Source organism: Haliotis rubra, unplaced genomic scaffold (assembly GCF_003918875.1).
Source record: "Haliotis rubra isolate DU_JTF1 unplaced genomic scaffold, ASM391887v1 Scf14, whole genome shotgun sequence".
NCBI lineage: Eukaryota > Metazoa > Mollusca > Gastropoda > Lepetellida > Haliotidae > Haliotis > Haliotis rubra.
In genome coordinates this window covers 2931386-2943871 of record NW_025765336.1, presented here as the reverse complement: position 1 = coordinate 2943871, position 12486 = coordinate 2931386, and the positions used below count along the sequence as shown (strand labels likewise).

General features: G+C 41.3%; 1 protein-coding gene across 2 annotated transcripts in view; it reads right to left on the bottom strand.

Annotated features, from left to right (window-relative positions):
• LOC124268730 (xanthine dehydrogenase-like) overlaps window positions 1-12486 on the bottom strand; it is a 103077-nt gene that overhangs the window by 79470 nt on the left and 11121 nt on the right. Inside the window, exons 6-16 of one of the 2 annotated variants that reach the window (XM_046703757.1) lie at window positions 12214-12296; window positions 11784-11994; window positions 10996-11075; window positions 10064-10213; window positions 9269-9371; window positions 8787-8935; window positions 7602-7712; window positions 7328-7394; window positions 6471-6571; window positions 5868-6026; window positions 3555-3677 (exon numbers count right to left, since the gene is read on the bottom strand). The exons of the other annotated variant lie outside the window; for it this stretch is intronic. Coding sequence (XP_046559713.1) covers window positions 3555-3677; window positions 5868-6026; window positions 6471-6571; window positions 7328-7394; window positions 7602-7712; window positions 8787-8935; window positions 9269-9371; window positions 10064-10213; window positions 10996-11075; window positions 11784-11994; window positions 12214-12296 — 1337 coding nt within the window. The remainder of the gene's footprint in view (window positions 1-3554; window positions 3678-5867; window positions 6027-6470; window positions 6572-7327; window positions 7395-7601; window positions 7713-8786; window positions 8936-9268; window positions 9372-10063; window positions 10214-10995; window positions 11076-11783; window positions 11995-12213; window positions 12297-12486) is intronic. 2 annotated transcript variants of the gene reach the window in all.

Sequence of the window (12486 nt, the reverse complement as noted above, 5' to 3'; positions counted from 1 at the left end):
CAGATCTTTGTGTGCTGGATATCGCATCCCACTCCTTTACACAGTCTCCACCGAATCTGTGGACCTGTCGAATGTAATTTGGGGCAAAACGTTCATTTCTCCGACGGTAATCACGGTGTCTTCCATCTTGCCGGTGAAGAGGAATTCGTGATTCATCACTGAACCAGAGTCGCTTCCAGTGTCCAAGCTTCCAGTTCCGGATTCTACGACACCACCGCAAGCGATTGCCCCAAAGGAAGTCTCTCAAAACTGGGGCGAAAAGTGGCCTTCTTGGTAGAATCCCCACATCACGCAATCGATTCCTGACAGTTTGGTCGGGACTTCTTCTTAAACCAGGGATAGACTGTGGCAAGACGACGACGCAAGTGAGCAACCCGGATGTAGCGGTTCTGGGCTTGGGCGGTAACTCTTGGGCGACCGCTTCTCGGGCGATTTTGGGGCGGAATTGGTTTGCAGGAAACGATCCCAAAGGCGATATATGGTGCTCTTATGAACGTTGAAATGTCGGGAACTGCAAACTGCGACTCCCCAGCTTAAAGGCGGCCTATGGCGATGTTTCGATTGCCGACATGATGACTTCCTCTTTTCCAGGCAAAACGAATGACGAAACTAAATACAACGTTTGCATTTTTCAAGAGATCGATACCGCACGCTAACGTGCATGTACATTTTACTTTGCAGTTTTCTTGGTGACGTTGTGGAGAATATTTCTTCAAACGCTTCTAAAACAAGGGAAAAGTTAAAATTGCCGCGTTTTGGCGCTGAAGGTCTTGACAATCACGCAAGGATTACGGTTTGGATAGAAATAGTATATATGTATTTTTTGGCCGCAGCTACATGAGTCCAATATTCTCAAAATCACATATGCGTTTCTTTGTTTGATGAGTGTATTTAGAGTCATCCGTCTGTTGGCTACCAATTAATTATGCTATATATTTTTGAAATAAATATTTAGAACTCTTTAACATTCGAGACAAACTAAGAACGGATGTTTACCTGCAGCATCACCAACTTTAAACTCCTTGGCAACGTTTGGAAATATGGAATTCTTCTGAATAGCATCTTCCATTGTAATGATGGGAGGCTGGACGTTCTTGTAGGTAACCTTCACCATGCTGGCTGCTGTGTCAGCTGTGATTTTGTCCACTAGAACACAATACCAGTCGTTTATATTGACAACATACATACATATACTTTTTATTGGATCGTTTTATTGGAATAAAAAAATGTTGAACGTCACAGAAACTGGAATCAATATATACCGGCATAAATTGAAGTCCAAGTGCATTACTTGTAATATTGCCCTAAACGATATAACCCTTCGCCATTTCTTAATATTTGCTAGTATGGTGATCTTCTTTCAGTTGTTGGCGATCTACAGACCGGTTTTATGTTGTATCGTCTTCTATAGTTATAGCATTTTAGATTTAATTATTATTTTTTAATTTATATCTGTGGTTGTGTTACTGTCCTTCGTTGAGAGATGTTTAAAATTTGCTTGTAATTTTATACATCTATAACATGATTTAGTCTCGATATGGCTGAAATATTGCCGATGTGACTTCAAATCTTAACTCACTCACAAACTTCTTAATATTCGAGTCACGAACAGACAATTCAAACTTAATCAGTATAAAATTATGATCATCGAACTAATTATAAGCCTTTGGGATGACATGTGTCAGTCATATCAGCAAGCCTGAACATTTCATAGTCGCTCTTACGACAATCATGGGTTGCTGAAGACCAATACTAATCCAAATTTTCGTGTGACTAATACACCATAAGAAGACCTTTCCAACATGTATTATCTAACGTTGTGGCTAGATTCACAGATGTGTCAGGTAAGGGGATGTTACGTAAACACTTGTGGCTGGTTAATTCAACAGGTGGATGACTATATCAGCAGGACTCACTCACCCAAACGGACCAAGTCTTTAAGTTCATGGAGACCTACCTGCCACGATGATTCCAATGGGTTGCCCACTGTATAGAATCTTTCCACTGGAGAACAACTGTCAACAGATTACGTGATATAGTTCCACCATTAGCACGCACATGGTTGCACATTCATTGTCAACAGATAGCTACATTGTTTAACCATTTCTGACTGACTGACTGAGTTTGGTTTTACGCCGCTTTTAGCAATATTCCAGCAATATCACGGCGTTGGACACCAGAAATGCGCTTCACTCATTGTACCCATGTGGGGATTCGAACCCGGGTCTTCGGCGTGACGAGCCAACGCTTTAACCACTAGGCTACCCCACCGCCCTTAACCATTCCTTGTGAATATTATATTTATTTATATTATTATTAGTCAAAATGGTATCCAGATCAGATTTGAAACGGGGTTTGGTCAAGATGGTGACCATCTAAGTGTGTGTGTGTGTGTGTGTGTGTGTGTGTGTGTGTGTGTGTGTGTGTGTGTGTTTCATCCGTTCGTGTGTATGTTTGATTAACACTCCACCAATACGACGAAGGCCTGTATATAACCGAGCCTATCAGTAAAACAAAACAGTGTTTGATATTATATTAAACTACCGTCCGAACCATGGGGTTACAATGACACCCCATCAAACAACCTAGAGGGTGTGAGCACAGGGTCCAATCAGACGCCCAAACCAGCTCACGTTGCACCATCAACGTTCAGAAAATACTTGGCTGCAGGTTGCAACATCAAGGTATATATAACAATCGTGGACGAGAATAGATTGCACCACTTAGATAAGAGTAATTCCGTATTACCAGCCTAGGTTGCTCAAGCTAGACTCAAGGTACGAGTATCATTTTATGAATAATTTATGACCAGCCTCGGTTGCACAACATATTCAAATTGTAATTGCTGACCAACAACAATTGCACCTTCGGGACACGAATAATATTTTGACCATTCTAGGTTGCACAGCGAGGTAATGCAACAACAAGCATCATGTTTTACAATGCAAGTACGAAGAATAATTTATGACCATATTCGGTTGCACAAAAGACAGAGGAAATTAAGACCACCAAGGGAATATATTCAACAGCCGCCGTGGCCCAAACTGTTTGTTGCCTTTGTGAGACGGCCATGCAACCGTCCTCGACTCAAATAGACAACAACAATAATCATGTTTTACTGCCAGTACCTCTTCGACTACCGGGAAAACTCTGTGGTATGTCTGCTGCAGAGATGACAGGGTGATAAGGGTGATAACAGTGTCCGAACATTTCAACATTGGCATACTTATAGAAGAGTGAATTTTGTCGTTGACGGAAATTAGGATTAATGTAAGATAAGCAGATATTCTTATGTAAATGCACGTCGATTCAGGATGTTTCACCATTACTTGCCAAGAAACGGTAAGGGTGTATCAGGTATACTAATATCCTTGTCATGACTAAGAATAGTATCCTTCTCCAATGAATACCTCTATGCGTTTCCATTATACTATTTACTTAAGTGATTAATGCCTATTTTTACCAGAAAAACTGATAAAACGTCTTTGGTATTTATTCGATACATATGTTTAGTATTCATAAATGTTTAATGTTGATAGGTATTTGATAGTTACCAGGGCAACAGATGGGTCCACTTTGTTGATATCGGCGTTGCCGACGCTGCTGATGACGAATGAGGCGCACAGTTCCTCTGGGACAGGAGGAACGTCGTTGATGAACCTAACTCTTCCGGATGTCTGAAATACACATACAACTTCATCTCACTGAAAAACACACTGACAGAATGCCCTTTCACTGGATTTCACCCTTGACAACATTGTCATTCTCTGAGACAATTCTCAAATACGTATTTAGGCAAAACGGCATTTTCTACTGTACACTTGAGATCAATATCAAGAGTTAACATCAGATCGGATTTCCATTTATAATTTCAGTTATAGAAATAAACTGATCTTGCACATAAACTCTGTCAAAAAAGAAACGCAACCCCTGTCCTCAGATATGAAAAATTCGTTTGAATGAAGTTATTGCTTCCAAACTAAATGTTATTCGAATGTATTGAAATTATACACGTAATTAATGAAGATTACCATCCAAACAACTGCATTTGTACGCATAAGTGTATTTTATTGCTTATTCCGTCACAACGCATGAAATGACCCTCATGGTGACTTCGCACAAAAAAAACACATGCAAATCATGAAAATGGCAGTTAATGTAGGGGTGTATAAAAGCCCATGTGCTTTCGTATTATATTCATTCATTTGTCGCATGAAAAGCTGTGTGAAAAATGCCACGATTGAGTGCTGCCGACCGAAATATCGCCATTGGTCGTGTTCAAGCCGGAGAAAGTTTTGGAACTGTTGCACGGCACCTAAATGTTCACAAAACAACGATATCCCGACTTTGGAGCCGCTACAACAACTTCAATTTGACCAACGATCGCCCGAGAAGTGGAAGGCCAAGAATCACGACCCCCCTTCAAGATCGGTACATCCGGGTCCATCACCTGCGTAATCGGCATGCCCTACCAACCGTGACTGCCACACAAATACCAGGTTTGAGGAGAGTGTCAGCTCAAACGATTAGGAACCGTCTGAAAGAAGCGGGTTTACGTGCCTGTAGACCAGTTGTTGGACCTGTACTACGCCCCCTACATCTCCGCCGACGACTCAGGTGGTGCAACAACGTAAGGATATGGACTTTACAAAACTGGAGGCGCATCTGGTTTTCTGATGAATCCCGTTTTCTTTTGCAACATCACGACGGAAGAAAACGTGTGTATAGGAGACGTCATGAACGTTTTGCGCCCATCTGCGTCCGACAGGGGGACAGATTTGGCGGAGAAAGCGTTATGGTTTGGGGATCCATCTCATACAACCAGAAATCAGACTTGGTGATCGTTGAAGGGAACCTGACAGCCCAACGTTACATCAACCACGTATTACAGCCTCACCTTCTCCCGATTATTGACCAACAGACACAGATTTTTCAACCAGACAACGCCCGGCCTCATACTGCACGTGCAACAATGAACTTTCTGCAGAATTCCAACGTCAATGTCTTGCCATAGCCCTCTAAATCACCAGACCTCAACCCTATTGAACACCTGTGGGATACTCTGGGTCGACGCGTACGTCAACGTCAGCCGCCGCCACAGACGCTGCAACAGCTCGGCGTTGCACTGCAGGAGGAGTGGAGAGCCATTCCCCAGGAAAGAATCCGGCGTCTTATCCGTTCTTGTCCAAGGAGATGCCGTGCAGTGATTGCAGCTCGTGGTGCTCATACGAGATACTGAGAAAGACGCCCCCCTGGTGACAAACTGGTGTCTGTGAGATGACTTTTGAAATGACAATTTTAAACATGCCCATCTTGGTTATTATTCTGCCAAATTTCAGACTTCTGTCTTAAATAATAAAAATGCTGTGTCGTCTTAAAACTTCAGATCAAAATCTCTAAAATACAGGGGTTGCGTTTCTTTTTTGACAGAGTTTATGATGCCAACAGCCAGATAATACGTTTCCATGGTAACTCATGGTTGATGCATCTATCACAATAATTTACGTGTTTGTTTGTTTCGTCTTAGATGAACTTTTGTACATCAACGTGTCGTGATTTGCCATTGTAGGATGGTAAAGTATGATAGTAACTACACGTATTTTGTACCTATAGTAACATACAGAGCTGTCGTGGCAACATTACCTCATTTTTGGGGGGTTTCACCAAAGTTGTAAACGTCTAAGACAGTCGTGGGTTTTTCGACATATGTCAACGCATCATAACTGCATAGATTGCTCATGCTGTTGACCACTGGATTGTCTGGTCCAGATTGTTTAGAGTCAGCTGTCATATAGCTGACAGACAATCAAACATTATGGGATTCCTCCCACATTAACCTGACACCTGTTTACGGAACTGTAGTTTACCTGTAGGGTTGCATCCACCTTGGTCATTGGTTTAGTCAAAGGGTATTCATCTTCACGACTGCCATAGGTCTGAGTGCCTGAAGACACAGGCCGTATCAAGCTGGTACCTCCACTCTGGAATCTTGCCGCTGCTTTCTCACCACACATGCCGAGCACGCACTGAAATGTGATTATGTTATATAAATTGACACGACAAACCATTGTACAACAAAGGTAAATTCCGGAACTTCGAATTTTTCATTTCAATAACAAGGCCATGCAGGCACTGGATTGATTACTTGAAGGTCAACAATACACTCGCACTCACCAACTAGTATATATTAACTTTGTCTGAAAAAGCGAATAATGTTTCAAGGCTAACATATGCACAGGTTAACACAGTCGCCTGCCTAAGACTTGGCAATAGGTACAGGCCAACAATGTTACTACATGCAACACTGAAAACATATGATGGTAGGTGTCGCCTGCTTTGGTTGTGCTGAAGATCGTATATCCAGGCTGTGTACCATTCCCGATAACAATATAACGACTAACAGTTGGTGACATTGAGAACCCTTGTATTACAGAGTTGACCCTTGTCAGACAACAACGCCTGATACTGACCTTATAGAACAGAGACATGGCCAGGCTTTTCCTGTAGGTTGGACTGGACAAGTCAGGGGTGGTGTCGGGGACCAGCTCGGCCGACAGAGTCGTTACAGCACCTACAAAGGATGCGATGAACAATAAACAATTTATTCAGTGTTCTAACAGGTCAAGTCGTTCTGCTAGGTGTCAATCTTGACAATTGCTTATCGTGAAAGATACCCCGTTTTGGTAAAGAAATCACCGGTCACTAAATGGTCATTGCATGATCCTACAACCATGACAGAAACATGATAACATACATACACATACATACATACACATACAAACAAATACTTGTATAGCGCCAATATCTGTAAACCGCTCAAAGGCGCTTTGGATCTAAGATGGTCTAGATATCACATAGAGTTCAAGTGCTTCAGCAAAGAGACGAGTCTTTAGATTTGATTTAAAAACAGCTAAATCTGGTTGTGTTCTGAGGTGAGATGGAAGATTGTTCCAGAGATGAGGGCCAGTCGTCTCGAGTGACCTGTCACCATATGTTTTTGTCCTAGTCACAGGAATTGTCAAAAGACACTGGTCATTTGATCGGAGTGAACGTACAGGAGTATAACGGTGGAACAGATAACAGAGGTACTGAGGAACTAGACCATGTAAACGTTTGAAAACAAGGAGTAGAGTTTTATGTTTTATGCGGTAGTGGACGGGAAGCCAATGAAGTGAGTGAAGAACGGGAGTAATGTGGTCTGATTTCTTTGACTGAGAGACCACTCTTGCTGCAGTATTCTGCACCTTCTGAAGCTTGTGTATAAGATAACACACACTTGTGTCAACGATGTGATGAGTATTGTGTCAGTCCTCTCCCTGTCACTTACTTTTGAGGACTGAAGAGTCACCCAGTTGTTTTCCTTGTAGAAACGTCTCTGTGTTGCTGGCGTGGACCTAGAAATATCACATTCTTGTACGTCATTAGGCGAAGAGCAAAACACATATTCGGGGTTAATATCATTATGCGCAGAGTATCTTTATCCTGTAACATACAACAGACGGTTTTCCAACTCGGAACATTGTAAAAGTGGATAGCAATTAACAAAAGGTTATGTTGTATTTATTGATAATATTTATCACATTTACATATGTATGACTCACCAACGTCTTGTTGACACCACCGTACACCAGGGATGGTTTTGTCTTGACCAGGAAGTTGTTACTTCTGTCCAGCTGCATTCTGAAGCCTGCTGTCACATAGGCGTGGGAGTCCTGGAAGAAGTAAATGGATAAATCAGTGATGTAACCAGTTTCAGTTTAACTGTGTGAATTGGTGACAAGTGACTTCATCAGAGTTGTAGAAGTATATTCTGTACCTCGTGTCGTGGAGCAACCTTGAGACTTTTGCCATACACATTTATATATGGGAATGGGAAGATTCCTGCACTAATCATTTGTGTGCTTCCCATCGTCTTGCATATTTACAAATAAATACACAAAAAAGCCCCATGACATTGGGATAATTGACACATACACATTTATATATGGGAATGGGAAGATTCCTGGACTAATCAGTTGTGTGCGTCCCATCTTCTTGCATATTTACAAATAAATACACAAAAAGGCCCCATGACATGGGGATAATTCACACCATCAGAGTTTTAACGGTATGTTGCGTACATGGGTGCTGTTATGCAAAACATCCTTAAGCCTAAGACTACCTCAAGTCTATGTTAAGGTATGGAAGTTACGGTCACCTTAGCGGTAAGATCGCTTTGTACAACGGTACGCTGATGTATTAGGGTCAAGTCTATGTTAAGGTATGGAAGTTACGGTCACCTTAGCGCTAAGATCGCTTTGTACAACGGTACGCTGATGTATTAGGGTCAAGTCTATGTTAAGGTATGGAAGTTACGGTCACCTTAGCGCTAAGATCGCTTTGTACAACGGTACGCTGATGTATTAGGGTCAAGTCTATGTTAAGGTATGGAAGTGACGGTCACCTTAGCACTAAGATCGCTTTGTACAACGGTACGCTGATGTATTAGGGTCAAGTCTATGTTAAGGTATGGAAGTTACGGTCACCTTAGCACTAAGATCGCTTTGTACAACGGTACACTGATGTATTAGGGTCAAGTCTATGTTAAGGTATGGAAGTTACGGTCACCTTAGCGCTAAGATCGCTTTGAACCACGGCACCCTGATGTATACGGGTGACCTTATTTTGCCATGCAATCTTCCAGAAGGGAACACACAAGTCAATATAATAATGATCTACAGATCTACAGATACTGTACAATCACATAGTGTACTTTCATTCATGGTTGTACTGTTTCAGCTATGTACCTGTTCTCTTTGGGAAACCTTGAAGGTCTTGACAAACACATCTCCAGATGGAAATGTTGGAAGCAGGACAGACAAGATGACCTTCCCCTTCATGTCTAGGTTCAGGAACTCCATGAGACTGTATGACTTCTCTGTGCCATCACTCGATCCTGTACAGCAGCAACAACGTAGATGGACATTAATTTGAACGAAAACTAAACGTAAGTATTAAATGAGGACCAAAACACAACATCAACATGTTTTAATTCTGAAATGTTTAAATCCAATATGATACACAATATTACTGTTAAAATTAGATTCAAAAGCATAATAAGCATAATTATTTAAAAGATGATACATGTCTCTCACCAGGAACACACACATATACCTCACCCAGAATGTGTAATTCCCAAAATAGCCTGTGTTATACGTGAAGGAATATTTTCATAAAAATATCATCATTGGTAATTTGTCATGAATGTCATCATGGTCTTATAACTCGCCAATGGTCAGTGTAGCTCCGACTGTCTCGAACATGGTGAAGACATCAGACGGGAACTCAGTGTGGAGGTTCTTCAGCATCAGGTTCCCGGCCCAGCTGCCCAACTGAAACACAGAAAAATAAACCATCTCATCGCAGAACCACATTCTATTTCTCAACATGTACGATATTTCTAAATTTCCAACGTCAGCCACGTAAAGTTAGATTTTTGGCTTTTAATGGCTTCACATTGTGTGGTAGATTGCCGCGGCGTTGAGTCCTTTTCTTCCATGAAAAGATATTCACTACGTCTATGTGTGGCTTAACAGTGACGCTGATCTAATAATTGAAAATAAGGAAGTGCTCAGAATGAGTGACTGAGTGAGTGAGTTTGGTTTTACGCCCTTTTTAGCAATATTCCAGCAATATCACAGCGGGTGACACCAGTAATGGGCTTTACACATAGCGCCCATGTGCGGAATCGAACCCGGGTCTTCGGCTTGACGAGCGAACGCTTCAACCAGTTGGCTACCCCACCGCCCTGCACGACATGTCAACTGTACATTCTTTGTGTATTGGATGTGCCAAGTCGATTTCTAAGACTGTCCAAGTCTTAGATAGACACCTGTTTTGACCTTGTGCATGGGTTATAATTCACTAAAATGTGTTTATTTTATATCAAGGTAATATCACTTGATATAAAATAAACACATTTCAATGCGTGCTCGGCATGTATGGTGAGAAGGCATCGGCCAGATTCCAAAGTGTTCAGAGAACGTATTGACATATTTGAGATTTTCAAAACTTTACTACTTACATTTCTGACTCCAGAATTAGCAATGACAGAAACCCTGTTAGCGAAGTCCCGGAAATAGGACAAACCAGGGTTCTTGCTGTTTTCCTTGAAGACCTCAATCATGTTTGTCAGGGTGATGCTGGAACCAAGCGTCACCTTGGAGGCGTCCACCTGGTGTTTGCAAATATCAATACATGTCACATTGTGTATATGTGAATTAACAGAAAAACATAATTCGTATTCAGGAAGGGTATTCAATATTCGATGCCCGTAAAATATACTGAACAGCAAAAGAAACGCAAGTCTGGCTTTTTGTCAAGTTTGTGAATAGAAGACAGCCAAAATCATGTTCCATCATTTATTCTATAGACAACACTGTCAATTTAACAGCTGAAAGTTGATGTTGACATTGATCACAGTCCGTCAAATGGAGATACCCCTGAACGCGAAAAGTGACAGTCTCTTTAGTCGCGTGTATGGCCACCTTGAGCTTGCACAAAGGCTGTGCAAAATGGCCTCACTGAGTTCATTAGAGTCCGGAAGAGTTAAACGTTATAGTGTCCCTGCATCGTACTCTCAAAGACACAATTATTATCTTTCTTAAAACAAAATAAAATTATCATGTCGTCGTGTAAAAATCCAGTTTTCAAATTGGTCCATGTTCAAGAAAAACATTTACAAAAAGTAAACAATCTGCCAATTCCATTAAAGAACGATATGTTTCAATCAATCAAGTTCTGTCAGATGTTGTTATTCTCAATAGCCAGCGACTTTTCACCTGCATCATATCGACGTGTACAATATTCCTGTGTAAACGTTCAAGCAGCTTCCAACGTCTTCGTGCACGACACACAGACAGTCTGGTCAAGTTCACACGTCCACCCAGCATGAAATAATTGGTGATATTTACAGACACTGCCTACAGTTCTCCTTTATAACATTTTATAACTTACTGCAATGTTATAGAAGTCCTGGATGCCACGCAGGTCGATGAGGACATCATACATCCACGGTCCGATCTCCTTATACACACCTGGAATTAATAATCAGGTAAAAGTCAATTATATCAACATTACTGATGATATACATGATCAAATAATCCTGTGTATTAATAATCCTGTGTATTATATCTTGGTTCCATGATATAAAGTACTTTGAACCCATTCTCCATAAAAGTTTATTTTCACGGATGGCGTCAGCACCTTCATGTCTGTTATGAAGAATTAATAAGTACAGTTTGATGATTTTGTCGTCATACAATTCAAATCAGGCTCAAAATTAGCTATGCTAGGGACTGGTTCTCTTGTATTTATTATAATAACATGGGAATGTAATGGCTTGAGTAATTAAGAATAGATAGCACGATGAAACACAGAGTATCTATTGTTTGTGTTAGTGCTGAATGTTATTTCCGGTTTTTGAAAGCTTTTTCCGTAATGGATAAATGAGTGACAGAGGTCCTTGATAAACATTTGGAATACGTTCCTGTTCATATTAATTGATATTTTACATGTTATCATATAGCTTACCTTTTGACAAAAACACATCTACTTGCATGTTTACGAAATTATGTCCACCATTTGTTGAATTCGAAAGTGCCCGAAGATAGTGATGGCATCATGTGCGTCTTTGAAATATCACGTTCAGGGACGTTATTGTATTAAAACACTGGTGCATGATTGGGCAGGAACTAATGAATTCTCAATGCATGTGATCAGCTATGTAAGAAATATAGGCATACCGAATCCTGAATTCCCGAAAACGAGCCTGTAGTTGTCTCCCTTGTGTTGGTCGAGGAGGGCGTAGAGCTGCTGCCTGGTGGTGGGTTTGTACCACTGTGACCCCTGCAGCACAATGTGGAGGGGCACCTGCTCCAAGTCAGTCTGTCTCTCAGATGAACAGCGTCCTGTGCAGGTCTTCCCGGTTTTGCTGCATATCTTCTTGTCCAGTTCCTGGAAGTAGCAATTGGCAATGAGTTATAGTTCCAATTTAAAAAATAAATGACCAATTTCTGAAGGAATACCACGTTGTTAGATAAAAACTAGTTACAGTTAACGTCAAAGGAAATCAGCAGTACATAGGTTAGCGATCATTCACTGTGGACCATACATAGCTCGGTTCGTTAAGGTGTACATCATCAGGACAATGGGTTAGATTATACACCGCTTTACCTCTATGTCAATGGTGCCTCCAGGAAGATTTGGCGCAGCATCAGCAGCAAAGGACTTCATCGCGTCCAGAATAGGTCTGTAACCTGCAGGTACATGTGCAATGTGTACTTGTACGTGGTTTCACCTTGACCTATGGGTCGAGGGGATCTTAATATATACTGTCAAGGGTTCAAAGTAGTGGTGGTCCGATTAATTGAAATAATCGAAGATTGGTCGCAGTGACTAAACGACCAAGCAATCGATCATGTTTTCTCATAATCGAACGCAACCAAT